At 48.2% G+C, this 22,086-nt stretch overlaps 1 protein-coding gene across 3 annotated transcripts in view; it reads left to right on the top strand.

The window, feature by feature from the left end:
* RPIA (ribose 5-phosphate isomerase A) overlaps nucleotides 1-22,086 on the top strand; it is a 134,182-nt gene that overhangs the window by 71,081 nt on the left and 41,015 nt on the right. For all 3 annotated transcript variants that reach the window (XM_075332642.1, XM_075332621.1, XM_075332619.1), the window contains 5 exons: nucleotides 5,280-5,335; nucleotides 7,165-7,224; nucleotides 7,638-7,702; nucleotides 16,313-16,381; nucleotides 20,050-20,191. In XM_075332642.1, the coding sequence (XP_075188757.1) occupies nucleotides 5,280-5,335; nucleotides 7,165-7,224; nucleotides 7,638-7,702; nucleotides 16,313-16,381; nucleotides 20,050-20,191 (392 nt within the window). The remainder of the gene's footprint in view (nucleotides 1-5,279; nucleotides 5,336-7,164; nucleotides 7,225-7,637; nucleotides 7,703-16,312; nucleotides 16,382-20,049; nucleotides 20,192-22,086) is intronic.

The following is a 22,086-nucleotide window of genomic DNA, read 5'->3' as shown; positions in this document are numbered from 1 at the left end:
TGAATGGATGTCCGGTTACAGGCTTGTTGGATTCCGGAAGCTTAGTGACCCTTGTGCGATCAACCCTAAGGGCTAAAGTAAAGGCCACAGGACGTACCGTGGGGGTGGTTTGCATACATGGGGACCGCCGAGACTATCCCACGGGGATAGTCACCATCACAGCACCTTGCGGTCAGGTGCAACATGAGGTGGGACTTATTAATACTCTTCCCTATGATGTGATCCTAGGAAGGGATCTGCCCTATTTTTGGACTTTATGGAAGGGACCTCCTAAGTCCCCTCAGATATTGGTCAGTCCGGGACCTGAGCCCTACAATCCTGAATCCGGGACGCCTGCCGTAGGGGTCCCCATGATAGGGACAGGATGTGAACCTGATAGGTCGCCCCTAGAGGTATTGGCAGGAGAGGCTGAGACGGTCGAGCCCATCCCGGAGTTGGAGGCGTCCCCGGATACGTTTGGGACAGCCCAACTCCAGGACCCTACATTAATACATGCCCGGAGTCGGGTGACAGTAGTTGACGGGGTGGCACAGCTGCCTGGTGCCCAGGTAAGATACCCCCATTTCGCTCTTAAGCTGGATTTACTCTACCGGGTAGATGAAATACGGGGCGTAGGGGTAGAGCAGTTGGTGGTGCCCCAGCCGTATCGCCGGCGGGTCCTCGACTTGGTTCATAAACACCTGATGAGTGGTCACCTAGGGGTCAAGAAAACGCAGGAGCGAATATTGCAAAGGTTCTATTGGCCCGGGGTCTTTGGGGAGGTAAAACGGTTCTGCGAAACCTGCCCGGAGTGTCAGCTTACCGCACCCCTGACCCACTTTCGCAGTCCGTTGGTACCGTTACCCATTATAGAAGTCCCTTTTGAACGGATAGGGAAGGATCTGGTGGGGCCCCTCGTAAAGTCTGCTCGAGGGCACCAGCATATCCTAGTGATCGTTGACTATGCCACCCGGTATCCAGAGGCGATACCTCTCAGACATACTGCAGCCAAGCTTATAGCTCGGGAGTTGTTTGCTGTGTTCTGCCGGGTGGGGTTGCCCAAGGAGATCCTTACGGATCAGGGGACCCCATTCATGTCTAAGGTGACCAAAGAGCTATGCCGGCTACTCCAGATCAAGCAGTTGCGTACGTCCGTGTATCATCCTCAGACGGATGGTTTAGTGGAACGATTCAATAAAACCCTGAAAACCATGCTCAAAAGGGTGATTTCCAAAGACGGGAAAGACTGGGATATGATGCTTCCCTATTTGATGTTTGCCATACGAGAGGTGCCACAGGCATCCACGGGGTTTTCGCCTTTTGAATTGTTATACGGGCGACATCCCCGGGGATTGTTGGACCTGGCAAAAGAAACCTGGGAGCAGGAGCCCACCCCCCATAAAAGTGTGATTGAACACATTTTGGGTATGCAGAACCGCATAAGCGCGGTCATGCCAATTGTGAAGGAGCATTTACAGGAGGCTCAGGCCGCGCAAAGCGGCCGCTACAATAGACAAGCCACCGTGCGGACCTTTAATCCCGGGGATCGGGTGTTGGTATTGATTCCCACGGCGGAGAGTAAATTCCTGGCTCAGTGGCAAGGCCCCTACGAGATAAAGGAAAGAGTCGGGGTGGTTAACTATAAAGTATTGCAGCCCGGTAGGCGGAAACCTGAACCAATATACCATGTCAACCTATTAAAACCGTGGCAGGAACGGGAAAGCCTGATGGCTGTTTTTTTTCCCCACCTCCCTCCTCTTCGGGTCGTTCACATCCGGCTCCAGCGACCTCTGGAGAGGACGAACCGGAAGTAAGGATTGGAGAAGCCCTCACCAAGACACAGAGACGAGAGGCCAGACGGTTGGTTCAGCAGAACCCCGATGTCTTCTCCGAGCTGCCCGGTAGGACCAGTCTGATACGACATGATATTGTCACCGAGCCCCACCTGAAGGTACGCCTGAAGTCATACCGAGTACCGGAGGCTCGACGACAAGCCATATCTGAGGAAGTAAAGACAATGTTACGCCTGGGGGTCATCGAAAAATCCCGGAGTGAATGGGCTAGTCCGATTGTCCTAATACCAAAACCCGATGGCTCCTTAAGGTTCTGCAATGACTTTAGGAGATTGAACGAAATATCCAAGTTCGATCTCTACCCCATGCCCCGGGTGGATGAGCTGATTGATAGGCTGGGACAGGCGCGATATTTTACCACGCTCGACCTGACAAAGGGGTACTGGCAGGTGCCACTAACGGAGTCCGCCAAGGAGAAAACCGCTTTTGTTACGCCGGAGGGTCTCTTCCACTATGTTGTCTTGCCTTTTGGGTTACATGGCGCTCCGGCCACGTTCCAGAGGTTGATGGACTTAGTGCTGGAACCGCACCAGGCGTATGCATCAGCGTACCTTGATGACATCATTATTTACAGCTCCGATTGGCAGACCCACTTGGAACAGGTACAAGCGGTGGTAGACGCGCTTCGAACAGCCGGATTGACAGCCAATCCCAAGAAATGTGCGTTGGGACTCACAGAAGCCCGCTACTTGGGCTACGTAATAGGCCAAGGAGTGATTAAGCCCCAAATTAACAAAGTTGAGGCGATCCAGAAGTGGCCTAGACCCCTGACCACGAAGCAGGTTAGGGCCTTCCTGGGTATCGTGGGGTACTACAGGAGGTTTGTAAAAGATTTTGCGGGACTATCAGCCCCCTTGACGGACCTTCTCAAGGGCAAGAAGTCCGTCATGGTGCGCTGGACTCCACAGGCCGAGGACTCCTTCCGGGCCCTGAAGGGGGTCCTGTGCGGACAGCCCGTTCTTGTAAACCCTGATTTCCGGAAAGAGATCATAGTACAGACTGACGCCTCGGAGGTCGGCCTGGGGGCAGTGCTGTCTCAGGTGGTTCAGGGGGTGGAACACCCCGTCACCTTCTTAAGCAGGAAGCTCACCCCTCCCGAGCGGAATTATAGCGTAGTGGAGAAGGAGTGCCTGGCGATCAAGTGGGCCTTGGAGTCCCTACGCTATTACCTGCTGGGACGTCAGTTTCGCTTGGTGACGGATCACTCTCCACTGGTCTGGATGAGGTCCGCCAAGGAACGGAATGCCCGGGTTACCCGGTGGTTCCTTTCTCTGCAGAACTTCCGGTTTACGGTTGAACACCGGGCCGGTAGGTTGCAGGGCAACGCCGATGCCTTGTCCCGCGGCCCGTGTTTGATGGCAGGAGTTCAACCCCGCACGCTTGAACTGAGGGGGGGGGGGGTGTGTGAGACTGTGACCGGGGTTATATATGACGGCCGGTATGTCTCGCCCCGGTTGTGCTCACTCCATGATAATCCACTATAGGGTTAATGCTGTTTCCCTACAGGCTGAAGGGAGGGTTAAATAGATTCAGGAACAAGGGCAGGTGTGCCGAGTGTGAGGGAGTGATCACATCTCCCTGAGTTCTCTGCCGGAAAGGCACATATGAACTATTGTGGACTTTTTTCTTTGGAATAAACCGTGTGCTGTGAACCTTGGTGCCTGGATCCCGTGTCTTCTGCAGCGCAGCCGACGACGCTACCTCACATAGTGTGTGTGTGTGTATATATATATATAGATAGATAGATAGATAGAATATATATATATTCTCTCTATCTATCTCCTTTTCGAACATTCTCTCATTGCCTAATTTTGTTTCCTGTCCTTAAAGGGAATCTGTCAGTAGGATGCACCCTCTTAAGCCGTCTATATGGTCATGTAGATCACGCAACGTTGAATAAAGTGGTACTTAGATGTCTGTGATTTAGTGTCTTATTCCAGAGAAATCCATGTTTTTCTTACATGTAAATGAGCTTTTAAGATCTCTAGGCTGGTTTAAGTCTCCCTGAGAATCTGCCTCCAGAGTTATTGTAAATGAAAGGGGGAGTTACCAGGTGAGACATGTCTGCTCTCCTGTTGGAAATGGATCTCCTTGAGACTTTGCCTCCAGAGATTTTTTTTTTTTATTATATGAAACAAGGTGTTACCAGTATGAGACATGTAATGACTGACAGAGATGGGTGTGAATACAACATCATACATCAGAGCTGAATTTTGTCTCATTACACAAAACTGCAACTGCACCTCTTTTCTCTGTCAAGTTGGCTGCATAGTTCTGCTTGGCTGTGAACTGTGTGAGACATGTAAGGGTATGTGCGCACGTTGCTTTTTACCTGCTTTTTACCTGCTTTTTTGCTGCTTTTTCTTCTGCGCTGTTTAATGCCAAAATGGATGTGTTCTTCTATTCAAGCAAAGTCTATGGGAATTTGGGTTTCTTGTTCACACTATGTTGTTCAAAATGCTGCCTTTTTGTGGCAGAACTTTGGTCAAAAACTCAGCTTTGCAGTGCAAAACCCAAATGGCAAAAACAATTGACATGCTGCTTCTTTGAAAAGCTGAGTTTTTGACCAAAGTTCTGCCACAAAAAGGCAGCATTTTGAACAACATAGTGTGAACAAGAAACCCAAATTCCCATAGACTTTGCTTGAATAGAAGAACACATCCATTTTGGCATTAAACAGCGCAGAAGAAAAAGCAGCAAAAAAGCAGGTAAAAAGCAACGTGCGCACATACCCTAATGGCTAACAGTTATAATCACATTTGGCAGGACTGATGTTTTATCTCATTACGAACTCATTTGCAGTTGTCTGCCTAATTTTGTGTGTGTGTGTGTGTGTGTGTGTCGAACACCTCTGCAGTTGTAGTTTTCTTCTCATACTGCTGTCAACTTTGCTGTAATGTCCTTCCCTCCCCATACTGGCTAAAGTAATGTTAGTTGTTGACGTTACAGCAGATGATGAGTGGTGCAACTGCAGTTTTGTGTAATGAGACGAAATTCAGCTCTGATGTATGATGTCAGTTGTGTTCACGCCCATCTCTGCAGTGAGAGCAGACTGTCAGTCATTACATGTCTCACACTGGTACTGACCCCTTTTATTTACAATAAAGGATGCAGATTCTTAGTGAAATCTATGTCCAGCCCAGAGATCTTAAAAGCTAATTTACTTAAAAAAAAAAAAAAAAAAAACTAAATTTTTATTATTATATTTATTTTTTTTTTTTTTTCCCTTTCTGAAAGACACCGGATCACAGATATCACGGTATAATTTTATTCCCCTTCTTATGATCTGCTGCCCGTATAGACTGCTCAGGAGGGTTGATGCTACTTACATATTCCCAATCATTTGGGACTACTCACAAAATTACCCATAGATGCCCATTTTGGGCACATTTGCATTTAGGACTTTTCTGAGAATTTTTTTTTTTTTTTTTTTTTTCCCTTTTTTAGCTGAGCGGGTGAAAAATGAGAACCTTCATGTGTCCTGTGTGCCAACATCCTTCCAGGTGAGCACTTCCGGAATTTCTTCATGAAGGAGCACAAGACTCAGGCAGTGCACAAAATAAAAACAGATACCCCAATACTTCCTTCCCTAACCCCTGTACCAAAATGTCATGGTGAATGGATTGGGCTCAGGAGATGGGTCCACAACATACCAGACCAACTGTGCCATGTAGCTGGCATCTGCATGTAACTGAAGAAGGGGGTAGGCCCTAGGCCGCGTGGGCACTGCACGGCTTTGCCAAGTAGACTCTGCGTCTAGATGTGACTTCGGGTGGGGTTCATGACACTTACTGGTTTCTTCATGCCAATGTCCATCACCCCGCTAGCAGTCGCTATCGTAGACAATTAGTAACACAGAACGCTGGAGTTCAATTAGCCAACCAGAATTGTTCACTTTTTTTATCCTTTATATCCTTAAGACAGACAAGGCCTTCTTTTCCTTTCTTTCTCGGAGTGTAGGGTACTGCTCCTCGACCTTGTCCTCCTCCGCTATCTTGGACCTATTTCCTCAAGTTCGGAGGTCTATGCCTCCTTTCTCCCTTTTCCTCACACCTATGTCCTATGCTGGGCCCTAATGGTTCTCTAGCCTGATGTCTCTCTAATAGAGTTGAGCGGATTGCTAATAATCCGGGTCCAGCGGATCAGTGGCGGGTTGATAAGGAAGTCCGAGATCCGATCCGGAATCTGGCCCAATATATGTCAATGCGGAGCGGAATCCGGGACGAGAGAAGAGAGTGAGTGTGTGTCCGGGTCGAACCCGGATCTACTGCTGAAACCGCGCGGATCCGGATTTGTCAAGTCCGGGTCCGCTCAACACTACTCTCTCTAAGCCTGCCGGGTTGAGCCGTAGGCTCCAGACCTTTCGAGGTTAACTCAGGGTTCCCTTACCAGCCCTATCACCGAGGCCATGTCTTCTCTCACTTGACACCTATCCTTCACTCCTGCTTGCATCTGTCACTCCCCATTTAAACCTATCCTTTCTTAGTTTGCTACTATCTCAACCCAACCACTAAGTGATTCCTACTTGCCACAGTCCCAGCTCTGCTGCATCTGAAACCTGCCCTTAGCAGCATTACTTATATATATTAATGTATACAATGCATTATTCAAGAAAGAAGGAAAAACCGGGCACAACTTCCAGCCGGCAATTGGTGCATGTCTTCAGCTGTCTCAGTCCACGAGACTGGCGTTCGCTTGTATGGATCTGCCAAGAGGGGTGCACCTCACAGGTTAAACTGAAGAGCAATATGGCAAAAAAGAACAGAGGGCACTCACCCTTGGGACTTGTCAAAGCACCGGCTGCCGGTGCGGAACAGCTGTCGTCTGTGGGTGGTCGGTCTTTCTCCCCTTTTGTCCTGTTATGCCTGTTTCACTTTAAAAATCTAATACAAGATTTCTGCCTTCATTTGGTGAGTGCCCTCTGTTCTTTTTTTGCCATAACGTATACAATATGATTGGTATAACACATATAAAATTCTTAGCATACCTAGTACAGGGGCAAGTCTACCTCCTACATAACTGCAGCGAGCAGAGCCCTGCTCCGATCGCTGCTGTCCTTCTCTGACAGTGACATTTTAGGGGCATGGTCTCTGGGTTGCGCCATTCCAGGTGTCAATCAGCCCCAAGAACCGTTAACGCTCCTTTGTCCATTCCACCAGTCAAGTGTTGAATCCCTCGTCCCTCAACCACGTGTATTGTAATTTTGAAGAAAACACTGATGTCATTGCTGTTTACACGGTGATGTCCAAGATTTTTTATTTTCTTCTTTTTACAAAAATCAAACATGACTGATATTTGTTGTTTTGTTTTTGTTTGTTTTTTCTTTTAACAGGCGCGGCAGCTGATCCTGCAGAATGGATTAACCCTAACTGACCTGGAGAGACACCCAGAGGTAAGGCTGGAGTGGAGCTGAAATGTAACCATCTGGGTGCGATCAGAAGCCTTCACATGGTGCACAGCCTCTCCAGCAAGCTGCTGCTATTTGGGGGACAATCCAGGCGCAACCCTGCACCCACCGCTGAGAGGGGGGACCATGTAGCATTAGATTTATATGGACTTTTATAAATCTGTATACCATGAGCTCCCCCTAGTGGCAGCTGCAGGCAGCCAAAATGCAGACCTATAATTCTAGAGCTATTTATTTTTTATTTTTGTAAGCACCAAGGTATTTTGAACTCTGTAATAATTGCTGAAATGTAACTTTGAAAGTAAGATGGCTGCAAAATAATTTTAAACAGAATGGCTTTTTAGTGGCTGTTTTAATATTCGCCGCAACAATTCTTATTCCTTTTGTTTTCCATACAGCTTGATGTGGCCATTGATGGAGCTGATGAAGTGGATTCTGAACTGAACCTCATCAAAGGCGGAGGGTAAAGGGTTTTCCTACCTAATCTCTGAGCCTGAATGAAATATATCAATCTTCTTTGAATTCTGTGAATGGAGTCCTAGGTTCCCTGTAAAGAGACCCTCCTCTCGCCCTTCATTATATATCACCACCATTTACCCCTAATACCCGCGTTGCTTTTGTATTTGTAACAATGATTCCTATCAGCCCCAGCATTTATCTGGGGATCTCTGCATTTTTGAAAAAAATTGCAATTTATAGGGAACCTGTTAGGTGTAGGCTGTGCCCACGTGAGATAAAACCTGCGGATTTATCTGCGGAAAATCCGCGGCTTTTTCCAGCTAAGTCCGCGGCTTTTTCCAGCTAAGTCCGCGGCTTTTTCCAGCTAAGTCCGCGGCTTTTTCCAGCTAAGTCCGCGGCTTTTTCCAGCTAAGTCCGCGGCTTTTTCCAGCTAAGTCCGCGGCTTTTTCCAGCTAAGTCCGCGGCTTTTTCCAGCTAAGTCCGCGGCTTTTTCCAGCTAAGTCCGCGGCTTTTTCCAGCTAAGTCCGCGGCTTTTTCCAGCTAAGTCCGCGGCTTTTTCCAGCTAAGTCCGCGGCTTTTTCCAGCTAAGTCCGCGGCTTTTTCCAGCTAAGTCCGCGGCTTTTTCCAGCTAAGTCCGCGGCTTTTTCCAGCTAAGTCCGCGGCTTTTTCCAGCTAAGTCCGCGGCTTTTTCCAGCTAAGTCCGCGGCTTTTTCCAGCTAAGTCCGCGGCTTTTTCCAGCTAAGTCCGCGGCTTTTTCCAGCTAAGTCCGCGGCTTTTTCCAGCTAAGTCCGCGGCTTTTTCCAGCTAAGTCCGCGGCTTTTTCCAGCTAAGTCCGCGGCTTTTTCCAGCTAAGTCCGCGGCTTTTTCCAGCTAAGTCCGCGGCTTTTTCCAGCTAAGTCCGCGGCTTTTTCCAGCTAAGTCCGCGGCTTTTTCCAGCTAAGTCCGCGGCTTTTTCCAGCTAAGTCCGCGGCTTTTTCCAGCTAAGTCCGCGGCTTTCAGCATGTATAGACACTCCCCATGTTATCCTATGGGACATGGGGAGTGCTGTGTCCATGCTGCGGATACCTGTGGCTGCGGAGCATGCTGCGGATGTCCCGCAGTTGCACATAACTGCATGTCAATTCTTTCTGCGGAATTACCTGCGGAACTCCTGCCTCTCCACTATGGAGATAGAGGCCGGGACTTCCGCAGGTAAGCCGCACGTATGTCCGCAGGTTTACCGCAGATATTTCGCTGTACTACCACAGCTAAAAATGGCTGTGGATTCCAGCGAGCAGCTGCGGGAAACCTGCGGCCGATCCTGTGGATATATCCGCAGGTGCGAGCTCCCGTGAGCACATAGCCTTATATGCAAGCAGAACCATGAGCAGTTCTGGATGTATATTGCTAATCCCTGCCTAGCTGTTCCTGTATACACTAGCATTGATGAAGAGATCTTTATAAAAAGTATTTCTAAAGATCTTTTACCGTATGCTAATGAGCGAGGGGTCTAGTCCCCTGTGCGTTGCTTCCCTGGCTGGTCGGCCCCATGCTAATGAACACGCAGCATCACAGGATGATCTCACTCAGCTCTCCGCTGCCATCGCCGTCCGATGCTGGAGTTTGGGTAATGTGCACTACTTCAGTTTGAAGCCGGGACATGTACACCCGCCTTCATAGTGCGCATGACCCAAACTCCGGAGTCATGTGTACTGAGCTGCAATCCAGCAATGGCAGCGGAGAGGTGAGTGAGATCATCCTGTGACAGTGCACATTAATTAGCATGCCCACAGGAACATACTAACATGCTAATGGGGCTGACTAGCCAGGGGAACTAACACCCAGGGGACTAGTCCCCGAGCTCATTAGCATACGGTAAAAGATCTTTACAAATACTTTTTCTAAAGATCCCTTTATCTATCCTAGTGTATATAGGGACAGTTAGGCAGGGATTAGCAATATAAACCCAGAACTGCTCGTGGTTCTGGGTGCATATTGCACCTGACAGGTTCCCTTTAACCCTTTTTTACTATGGCCAAATCTTCATTTGTTGTGGTGTTTTTTTTTTTTTTGTTTTTTTTTTTTGTAGTTTTTCTTTTTAATTTGAGCTTACTGAATCAGACTTTTATGGGAACGCAAATACTAACTTTTTTTTTTTTTTTTTCATTTCATTTTTAAATCTGGACAAGGATTTCTAACTAGCTACAGTCAAATCTGAAGCTTATCCTAACCCTTGAGAAAAAAAACCCCCACAAAAGGAGCATATACCCTATAATAAAAGTAAAAAGTAGGGTGCAAATAAGAAGCCATCACACAGCCCCAGATCCTGAAAAATGAAAAGGTTATGGGTCTTGAAAAATGGCGACCAAAAAAAAATAAAAAAAATCGGAATTTTTTTTACATTTTTATTCTTCTACCACTTAAACAACTATATATGTTTGTCTGCAGATATCAAACACAAATAGGTTTTATTTATTTATTTTTATTTTTGTGGTAGAAAAAAAATATTAAATTCAGAAACTTGAAATAATTTTTTTTTTCTACCACTTAAATAAAATTAAATTTAAAAAAACCCAAACAACTATATATGTTTGACATCTGCAGTTAAACATATGTAATTGTTGAAGTGGTAGAAGGAAAAAATAAAAATGCAATAAATCATTATATAGATTTAGAGAGATATAGATCTAGATAGATACCATATTTTTCGCTTTATAAGACGCACTTTTGTTCCCCCAAATTTTGGGGGAAAGTAGGGGGCGCGTCTTATAAACCGAATATACGGGGGGGGTGTACATATATACTGCAGGGTCCGCTCTAGAGCGGTGCTGGGGGCTGGTGAAGCTGCGGCGGCAGCGTTTGATCTCCTGCTCCCGCTCATATAATATGCACAGCCACTGTCCAGCAGTGTGTTGCTGAAACTGCATCACGCTGAGGGGCTAGGGCAGCGGGGCATATTATATCTGCCTGCGCCCTCCTTTGATCGCACATGATCCCCCTGTGTTAGATATGGCCCCACGGTGCTGCTGCCCATAGTCAAATAAAAAAGAGCTTTACTTACCTCCAGCGCTGATCTCCCGGTCTCCTGCTGCTGCAGTCTGTGATAAGGCACGCAGAGATGATATCACTCTGCCGTGCCGATCACATGACCGGCAGCAAGAACCAGGAAGTGCAGGAAGCCGGAGCTCAACTGCGAGGAGGAAGACACGAGGACAGCGCTGAGAAGGTAAGGAAAGAGTGATTTATTTTATTATGGGCAGCAGCATGAGGGCATATCTAACACAGGGGAGATGTGCCATCTATAGTGGCCATGGGCAGCACACATGGGGGACATATCTAACACAGGGGAGATGTGCCATCTATAGGGGCCATGGGCAGCAGTATGGGGGCATATCTAACAGGGGAGATGTGCCATCTATAGTGGCCATGGGCAGCAGTATGGGGGCCATATCTAACAGGGGAGATGTGCCATCTATAGTGGCCATGGACAGCACATACGGGGGGCATATCTAACACAGGGGAGATGTGCCATGGGCAGCAGTATGAGGGCATATCTAACACAGGAGAGATGTGCCATCTATAGGGGCCATGGGCAGCACACATGGGGGGCATATCTAACACAGGCGAGGTGTGCCATATATAGGGGCCATGGACAGCACATATGGGGGCCATATCTAACAGGGGAGATGTGCCATCTATAGTGGCCATGGACAGCACATATGGGGGCCATATCTAACAGGGGAGATGTGCCATCTATAGTGGCCATGGACAGCACATATGGGGGCCATATCTAACAGGGGAGATGTGCCATCTATAGGGGCCATGGGCAGCAGTATGGGGGCCATATCTAACAGGGGAGATGTGCCATCTATAGTGGCCATGGGCAGCAGTATGGGGGCATATCTAACACAGGGGAGATGTGTCATCTATAGTGGCCATGGGCAGCACACATGGGGGGCATATCTAACACAGGGGAGATGTGCCATCTATAGGGGCCATGGACAGCACATATGGGGGCCATATCAAACACAGGGGAGGTGTGCCATCTATAGGGGCCATGGGCAGCACAGGGGGACGTGTCCCAGCACAAGGGGGCTATATTCAATATAAGGGGGCCATATCCAGATTAAGGGGGGCTAATTTTAGGATGAGGGACATATACCCCATATGATTTGTTAGACAGACACTGGCATTATAAGATGGACCCCATTTAACATTAAAACGGTATATAGATAGATAGATATATATACGGTAGATAGAGGTGTGTGTGTATATATAGATCGATAGATAGATATACTAGCTGTACTACCCGGCTTCGCCCGGGTTAATAACTGCTGTTAACAAAATAGAATGTATTAACAAAAATTTGTTCTGCACACAAACACCACAACACAAATCTAAGAATGTAATATATTATATTTATTTATGTTTTGTTTTTTTATTTGGCCATTTTCCAATACCCATAACCTTTTTACAGTTCAGGATCTGGGGCTGTGTGATGGCTTCTTATTTGCACCCTACTTTTTACTTTTATTATAGGGTATATGCTCCTTTTTGTGTTTTTTTTTTTTTTTTTTTTTTTTTTTTTTCTCTTGCTTGGGTTATAACTAGCTACAGATTTGACTGAATCACCGCCTTTTCCAGATTTAATACATACTTATACTGCCCCAAGGAATAATACTTCCAGATCGGTTTTACCATATGATGAACATGGTAAATAAATAAAAAAGCAAAAATAAAATGTGGAATTGTACTGCTGGTTATCATGAGTAAAATATATTAGTGACCAGAGCCTTCAGTGGTCGCTGACTGTGATACTAATCCATCAGTGCCCTGTGGTCTTGTTGCAGGGTGTCCATGGGGCTGTGGAAGAGCGGACAATGCAGCACAAGCTGATCAGTGATGTAAAAGAAGGGATCAGGGCCAACTCCGCTTGCTGCTGTTGGCTGTATAACACAGCTGGCATTCGGTGTAAGGGTATGATTCCACTTGCGTATGACTCGTGCGAGTCTCGCATCAGTATCACCCAGCACGGCGCAAACTCCCCAGACAGGAGCAGGTCGGTTGCATGAATTTCCATACAGCTGAGGCGCTTGTGTCCGGAGATCGTGCGCCATGCAGGGTGATACTGATGCGCGAGTCCTATGCAAGTGGAATTCTACTCTATGAAGCAGGCCCAGATGTATAATTTCACAGTTTCTTGACAAGGGGTTAATATAGTAGTGCAACATATTAGGCTATGTGCCCACGGGAGATCGTACCTGCGGACCTTTCTGCAGGTATTTCCACAGGTTCACGCAGCAACTCCTCGGAATCCGCAGCTATCCATTGCTGCGGTATATCTGCGCAGTTGTTGTGGTAAACCTGCGGAAACAGTGCGGATTTTGTGCGGAATTCCCGCCCTGTATCTCCATAGTGGAAAGGCAGGAATTCCGCAGATGATTCTGTGGCACCCCTGAGGCTTCCGTCGCCACAGGACATTGCACCCCATCCAGCGGTGTGATGCCCCATTCTGGGTGAGGAAAGGAGTGAACACCGGTCCCCTGGTAAATCTACACAACACCCATTGTTAGGTACATACTGGGACCAGGGACAGTGGCAGTAACCCTCCCATGCTGCATGCTGGGAGGGGCCGTAAGACCCATCCCTGCTCCTATAGGGTACAGCTTAGCAACTGGGGAGGTGGGAGGAGCCACCAGAGAGCAGTCAGAGAAAGGAAGGTCAAGTTAGTTTCAGTTTACCTCAGAAAGAGAGAGAGTGGGGAGGGGGAGGAGGAAGAGGTCTGCAGGAGGCAGACGAGAAGGAGAGCAGGAAAGAGAGCTCCAAGTCAGTCAGGAGCTGAGAAGAAGAAAGAGACGCTTCCTGGTGAAGATCCTGGGACTCAGAGGGTCCAGGTGACACCAAGCAGAGAACAGATGGGGTCCCAGGGCCACGGATAGCTGTAGAGCTGCGGTGGCCTGTTCCACAGGAACATCGGTGGAGGGATCAAGCTGCGACAGGGGACGGTCCCTAGAAACCGGAGGAGTGCAAAATCATCTCCAAACAGTAAAAACCGAGGCCCAGGGAAAGTTGTAAACTCCCCGGGCCACAGCCCACAGCAGAACCTCTAGAAAGGGGATAATCATCCGACAGGTGACTCCCCAGCCTGGAGGCTGTAGTGGAGGCCGAGCAGGTTCATCCTAAAAGAGCTAGGCTTAGGAAGACAGCTGAAGATAGACACCTTAGAGAGAAGGGTACCGGTTTACACTCCAAGAATCACCCAGAAACGGCGGAGGTCCCTGACAGTGGGTTCCAGTCGTCTGAGGGCACCAGTGTGTGCATACCAGGACGTGTGAGTAAAGAACTTAAAACTGCACCCTTGGAGTGGTCTCTGTTATTTTATCTGCTTAGCCTTCCATTACACCATAGACTCTCACGAGCACCAACAGTGCCCCGGGGCATTGCTCCACCTGTGGGGAGCAGTACCATCATTGCTGTCATATCATCACCCCGGAGGCCTCACACAGGAGCGGCGGCTTAATAGCCGCATACCACAGGTGGCGTCACGAACACAAACTTTATTCAAACCCCAAGTCACCAGCCATATTTAAACTGACACCCACCAGGGCCACGGAGCCGGGCCCCGCCACCACTGACGACCCCCGGACTAGTCCGGCCCGGTATCGGGTGTCCCATAGCCCTGGGGTGGGTGAGTCAATTCCGCATGAATAATGGACATGCAGTTACGTGCGGCTGCGGGAAATCTGCAGCACTTTCCACAGCCGCACCTACTGCAGCATTGATACAGAACTTCCCAAATCCCACAGGCTAACATGGGGAGTGTCTGTACTTGCGTAAACCCGCGGATTTATTTGGCAAATCTAGAAAATCCTTGGGTTTTCAGCATCAAAATTCGCAGTTACTTTCTCCCGTGGGCACAGGGCCTTATAGTTATCTGACCTAGTAGAAGAGGTTTGCATTTGCTCCTTCTGCCTGTATCCTGTCCATAATGGAGTGATTAATGCCCCTGCCAGGCCATCTCCTCCACCTCCATGCCCCACAGTATCCGTTCTGCACTCAGCTCACAGGGTATCGCAGTCAGACGTCTGAAATTGGGGATTTGGGAGGAGGCTTATAGGAGAATGCAGGGACCTCAATCATGTGAATGGGTGGGACTATTCCTCGCCTCTTGGACTAGCCCAGGTAAATATATAATGTGTCAACACTATTGGGACGCCCTGGCCTATCAGGTCATCACAGGGTATTGTGCAATCTGCCCTTATGCACAGTATCCAATCCTCCTTGGTTACGGATCCTGGTCCTTTGGTGTTGCTAACAGCTGAGTCAGTCAAAATCCTAGGAACACTTTACACTTTACCCACCAGACACACCATTGGGGGGGCTGAAGGGAATAGGGCCATCCACTTGGGGGGTTGGTAGGGAGAAGTGAGAAAGTGACAGAGAAGTGAAACCGGAGTGAAAGGAGTAGGAGGTGGAAGGTGACTCTCTGAGAGGGAGAGGTCACCAGTCCGGAGCAGGGCTCCTGAAGTTTACTAGGTGGCAGACGTTGGTCTGGGCCTGGTAGGAGCTGGAACCCAGGTCGCAGGGCATCGCGTCAAGGGGCACGGACTGCCGAGGAGGGCGAACTTGAGCCATCACCGGGCAGGGGCGAGGGCACGACTGGGTACGTGGACCCTAGGCCGGGAAGTAGCTTCACGCGTCCCAGTAATTTACCCGACGGGGGTGAAGACTTCAAGTGTCATCCCAAAATCGGGGTACTAGCGCACCGATGGGATAGGACTTTCCCACTATAGTCCAAAGAAATCCTACGTGTGAACCCCGAGAGCAAGCTCGCTCCGTTAGCCATATGGTTGAGCGTTACCCGAAACGTTTCAAGCTTAAGGGTCCAACTAGTGAGTAGGTGCCACGGAAAGGGCCACAGGCTAACAAGCAACACCAAGGGCACGGACCCCAGCGTGCTCCCTCCAGGCTGAAGTGGTGCTCAGAATTCTGGTTTACGAGCTGTCGGTGTCATTATTCATGGACTGAGTGAGTACGCTAAAAAACCCTTTTTCCTCCACCCAACGGCACCACAAACGCCACTACCCAACTGGCCACGGGGCACAAACCCCCTACCCACGGAGGGGTTAAACATCCTGCTGCTACGCAATCGCCACCGGGCTCCCCCCCAACAGCAGCGGCGGTCTCCTACATTACCACACACCGTGGGTGGTGTCACAAACTTTCAATCCCCCTGTAAATATCCCCCTTTAACCAAGTGACCGCACGACTCCCGGGTCCGGAGACCCCTCGAGCCACCGCGGATCCAGATCCGAGCAGCCCGGCTGCTGGCACGGGGGTGGAACACTATCAAATGGTAATTCTTGAAAAAAATGGAGGGAATGCTGGGGGAGGGGGGGTGGGAATCTAAATTAAGATGCAGACAGTAGTGTTATTATTTATTCATTTAATAATCTAAGCTTTCCACAAGCTGTAATGGGAATGTGCGGTCTCTCCAGGGTCCGTCATGGAGGGCTGACTGTGGCGTGTTCCCATTGTAGCTCCTATTTCAGCAATAGTCAGATTGCACGGTGTGACCGGTGTGTATTGCGGTCAGTAGCTTTTACTTCTGAAGGTCTTTTCTCTTGTGTTTCAGGGGATGTTTGGCTCAGGAGAAGATCGTCGCTGGTTGTGCCAAGTCCTTTATCGTCATTGCTGATTACAGGTAAGAATCTATGGGCAGATGCTAATCCTGACCAGTAGAGGGCACCTGCAGCAGATTATAACACTCTGCCTATGTGTTCTCTTTACGTCCACACTTTTTTTCGCCGGCTGTTGGGCTTCTTTTGCACTTCAGAAGAATTTTGCAGCGTTGTCTATTCTTAATGCACAGGAAGCTTTACGTAGCCATGGTCAATAATTGCAGACTAATAAGTTGTTCATGGATTATTGAACCTCTTAGATGCTGTGCTCTCTACTGGCTGCAACATCTAAGGTGTTAGCTGGAGGGATGGAGCATAATCGTGACTAATAGTTTTCCTGTCATTGTAACCGGACAGAATGTATTGCTTTAAAATTCTGTGGTTTTCAAGGCGTGGTAGCTGCAATCAAGACCTTGATGGATCACGTGTAAGGCTATGTCCGCACGTTGCTTTTTACCTGCTTTTTACCTGCTTTTTTGCTGCTTTTTCAACTGCAGCGTTTAATGCCAAAATGGTTGTGTTCTGCTTTTCAAGCAAAGTCTATGGGAATTTGGGTTTCTTGTCCGCACTATGCAGTTCAAACTGCAGCCTTTTTGTTGCAGAACTTTGGTCAAAAACTCAGCTTTGCAGTGCAAAACCCAAATGGCAAAAACAATTGACATGTGAATTGTTTTTGCCATTTGGGTTTTGCACTGCAAAGCTGAGTTTTTGACCAAAGTTCTGCAACAAAAAGGCTGCAGTTTGAACTGCATAGTGCGGACAAGAAACCCAAATTCCCATAGACTTTGCTTGAAAAGCAGAACACAACCATTTTGGCATTAAACGCTGCAGTTGAAAAAGCAGCAAAAAAGCAGGTAAAAAGCAACGTGCGGACATAGCCTAACAGCGTGTCCCTCCCCCGCCTGTGCTCATGGTGTAATAGTCTGTCCCTCCTTTGTACTACTTCTGCTGGGAGATTGTTCTTCTCAGCATGGGACTTCTCCAGTCCACAACTTGGTAAACAGAGCAGAGCCAGGAATCTAAAGTCCATTCATGTATCAAATGTTATCAAGTGTCCAGGCGGAGTTGGATTCTTCTGCCCACCTTAGGGGCTGATTCCAGGAGAGAAGAATAATGAGACCCATCTTAGGTCAGTTAGTTGGATCTCGGCTGGAGAAGGACTAGGATCTATAGCTGAGGCTGGATCCTAGAGCCTGGGTATGGACTGTTACAGATTGGAGATCAGTGGCCACGTGGGATTGTGTTTTGTTGTTCACCCTGTTGGACTCAAGGAACTCGTATAGACCATTGCCATATTTTCCCTGTCGTTGGAATACCGGGAGGCGCCCCTGGATCTTTTTGTTTTGTTGTGGACTCCTTGCAGACTTTAAGTATTTATATTTGTTTGGTGCTTTATCTTTGTGGTTCCAATAAAGCCCTTTGGATTGTTCCTTGGCCTGGCATCCCTCACTGCTCTGTCGCATACCCCGTCACATCACGTTCACATTGTGTCTTTTTCCGCCATCTCATCCTCAGAAAATGGCGTAAGAAGCGCTGCATTTCTTTGACAATGACTTGCTGTTGATGTGTTCAGGCTTTGGAGCATCTATGAAAGGGAACCTGTCACCAGGTTTTTCCCACCTAATCTGAGAGCAAGATATCGTAGGGGCAGAGACCCTGATTCTAGCGATGTATCACTTTCTGGGCTGCTTATTGTAGTTTTGTTAAAATCACTGATTAATCAACAGGAGATTATCATTACAGGACTACTTGGTGTGCTGCAGGTAGTCCAGCATATTCATGAGCTCTGTATAACTGCTAGATCTGCAGCAGAGAAAACATTGATTTTGTCAAAATGACATCAAACAGCTCAGTAAGTGACACACTGCTGGAATCAGGGGCTCTGTCCCTACATTATGCTGCCGTCAGATGGGGATGATGAATACAAAAAAGTGAGATTCCCTTTTTAAATGCTTCGAACCTTCAAAAGGTGGCGAGTGGCTAAAAAGTGACCTATCTTCTGGTGCTCTCTGCTAGCAAAATGCACCCCAAAAAAAAGGAACCAGAAAATTTGCAAAAAGGTATAACTGTTTCTGCTACAAGAACCACTAATGTGTGTGTGTGTGTGTGTGTGTGTATATAATTTATAATATTTTTATATTTTTTTTTTCTTATGAAATTGTCCTTAAACACATTCAGAATGTGTTTCTGGGTTAAACCATGTTTTTGACGCGCCCACGGGGTCTGGGGGCATACTTATCACCGGGCTGGTGTCAGTTTGGTTTGTCACAGCGGCCTGGCCCGATCCTGTGACCCCGCGTTCTCAATAAAATGGGGGTCACGGAACCAGGCCAGGCCGCGGTGACAGCCCAAACAGACACTGGCCCGGTGAGTAGTAGTTCTTCGTGACGTCACTGGTGGTATGCGGTTATGATGGAAGCCGTCGTTGTAAGGGGGTTTCTCTGAGGGCCGGAGGTAGTGCAGCTTGGTTGGTACAGCTCTCCACAGGCAGAGCGCAGGCCCACAGGGAGGTTGGTAGTTGTAGTACACTCCGGCTGCTGCGCAACGTAAGGCGTTGGAAGGAAGGGACAACACACGGGTTGCAGTTTAAGTTCTTAACTCATTGAGATGTCACCGCCTTTGGACTGCCAGACTCCGCTGTGATGGGCTTTAGCCGATCCCGGATAGTTCAGAGGTCAGAACCGGTGGGTTTGTATAGGAGTCTTTCCTCCCTTCGCTGTGTTGTGAGTCCCTGCGGCTTGAAGCTATGCTAAGACCCGAGTTCTGGGAATGGTTCCGTTCCTATCCCGAATAGCAGGCAGTGCAAGTCCGTAGATGGAGCCGCCCTATGGTCACGACCCCTGGTTCTATATGCTGCTGTGCCCTGGGCGGTGTGTGCACGTCAGAAGACTTGAAATCCTGTGCACGGTGGATTCTGCTGGCGGGATGTGCAGCGCCCACCAGACTAGGGCGCCGCACCCTGTTCTGTGTGTGCTCGGTCCTGAGGGAGCTATGGCACAACTCTCCCCTCAGCGACCATGTTCTCCTACGTCTCACTTGTTCCCTGGTTGCTGACTAGACTGATGGGCGGCACGGTGGCTCAGTGGTTAGCACTGCAGTCCTGCAGCGCTGGGGTCCTGGGTTCAAATCCCACCAAGGACACCATCTGCAAGGAGTCTGTATGTTCTCCCTGTGTTTGCGTGGGTTTCCTCCGGGTTCTCCGGTTTCCTCCCACACTCCAAAGACATACAGATAGGGAATTTAGATTGTGAGCCCCAATGGGGAGAGTGTTACTGATGTATGTGAAGCACTGCGGAATATGTTAGCGCTATATAAAAATAAAGGGTTTTTTTTTTTTTTTTTTTTTTTCGTCAGTGTGTGTCGCCTTGTTCTCGTTCTGTCGTTCCATACCTTGTGGTGACCATCCTAATGACCCTACCCTATCCCAGTCCCTGTGAGAGGGCAACTAACTATATGTTTTGGTGAATTGTGTTGGTTTACCGGCAATGACCTCCTCCTTACCCGGGATGAATACTGCACCTCTAGTGAGGCTTCAGTCGCCACAGGGTACTGAGGCCTCAGGGGTGCTACATTTTGGCCTCCCCTTCCTTTTTTTCCCTTGGCCTCTTTCGCACTCTCTTTTGCTTTCTTTCTCCATCCCCTTAGTACATGTCCTGACCTTTTTGTTTTCTCCAATCTCTTATTTATTAAGGAAAGATTCCAAGAACTTTGGAGACCAATGGAAGAAGGGGATCCCTATAGAGGTTTTTCCTATGGCTTATGTCCCGGTGACCAAAACCATCCAGCAGAGGTTTGGTGGTGTGGCTGAGCTGCGGATGGCTGTCAGTAAAGCTGTAAGTTATAATGAAATGTATATCTATCGCCCTTGGTTTAATCGTCTACATTTTTGGGAGTTGCGTATGCTCCGAGCCTGATCAAGGAGTTTGTGGCAGATACTCAAACAATGGATTGGAAAATGGATAAAACTACAGTACACTGACTGAGCTGGACAATGCCCCGCTGCTGCTGCTGCTGGCACCTAGAGCAATCAGGGGTGATCATCCAAGGAATCTGTCCGCAGGCGTTCTTTCCTTGCAGCGCCCCCGCAGGTTATATGACGCATTACATAAAGATCTGACTAATGACCCGCAGCTTCTGGGGATCTCCAGACTATTAGGTGCCAGATCATTCAAATTGACTAAATATGATTATTTTTCAGTTTAATTAAAACTTTAAAGGAAATAATCAGAAAATACCTACTGTTTAAATCTCTTTTTTTTTTTTTTAATTATAATCTGTATTCTAAAAAAAACCCAATAATTTTGCAATTTCACTGATCACTGAAGCTTAGGGGTACTTTGCACGTTGCGACATCGCTACTGCGATATCGTCGGGGTCAATTCGAAAGTGACGCACATCCGGCGCCGGTAACTATGTCGCAACGTGTAAAAACCTAGAAGCACCGATAAATGATCGCAAAAGCGTCGTAAATCGGCGATCTGTGTAGTGTCGGTCATTTCCATAATTTCGGGACGACCGCTGTTACGATGTTGTTCCTGCGGCAGCACACATCGCTGTGTGAGAAGCCGCAGGAGCGAGGAACATCTCCTTACCTGCCTCCACCGGCAATGCGGAGGGAAGGAGGTGGGGGGATGTTTATGTTCCGCTCATCTCCGCCCCTCCGCTTCTATTGGCCGCCTGCCGTATGACGCCGCACGACCCGCCCCCTTAGGAAGGAGGCGGGTTGCTGACTAGAGCGACGTCGCAGGGCAGGTAAGTGCATGTGAAGCTGCCGTAGCGATAATGTTCGCTACGGCAGCTATCACAAGATATCGCATCTGCGACGGGGGCGGGGACTATCGCGCTCGGCATTGCCAGCATCGGCTAGTGATGTCGCAGTGTGCAAAGTACCCCTTAGTCTTGTCCTCCCTTTTCTCTAGAAGACACAAAACATGTGTCTGATTATTGTAACTGATAGAGCTGCTAACAGTCATTAAAATCCTATCATGCACTAAATAACACAGGATTTACTATTTACAATAGGTGATGTCACAGCTCACCTCCTCCTGTACAATGACTGACCACTCTATATACAATGGATAACACAGGATCCACCATTCACAATAGATATCACAGCTCACCTCCTCCTGTATGCCTGACCACACAGGATCCACCATTCACAATAGATATCACAGCTCAACTCCTCCTGTATGCCTGACAACACAGGATCCACCATTCACAATAGATATCACAGCTCACCTCCTCCTGTATGCCTGACAACACAGGATCCACCATTCACAATAGATATCACAGCTTACCTTCTCCTGTATGACTGGCAACTCCTCTATATACAGTAGATAACACAGGATACTATCTGCCAGCAGCCACCACAAGGGGGAGCTCACTGCAGATGTTCAGCTGTAGGAGCAGCATAGATCAGTATGCAGTGAGCTCCCCCTAGTGGTGGCAGCAGGCAGCTAGAATACTATGGAAAGGAATCTGCAAATTTACAGGAAACTGTAGCACAAACTCCTATAAAGATATATTTAAATTGATTGAACATCCCTTCATTGTGTCATTAAAGTAGGAAGAATACTTAAAAAAAAGATTCCCCCCCCCCCCCCCCCCCCCCCCCCAACAAGATCATGGCCCTCTCTGCCCCCAATTACTATAAAGGACAGTTAGCTGAATCTTTCAGCTCCTTTGTTATATAATCTGAATAAATCCTCTTTATATAATTGGTCCCTCC

The sequence above is a fragment of the Anomaloglossus baeobatrachus genome, chromosome 1, assembly GCF_048569485.1.
Source record: "Anomaloglossus baeobatrachus isolate aAnoBae1 chromosome 1, aAnoBae1.hap1, whole genome shotgun sequence".
Taxonomy (NCBI): Eukaryota; Metazoa; Chordata; class Amphibia; order Anura; family Aromobatidae; genus Anomaloglossus; species Anomaloglossus baeobatrachus.
Note: the sequence above shows the minus strand (reverse complement) of the source record. Positions and strands in the feature narration are given on the sequence as shown.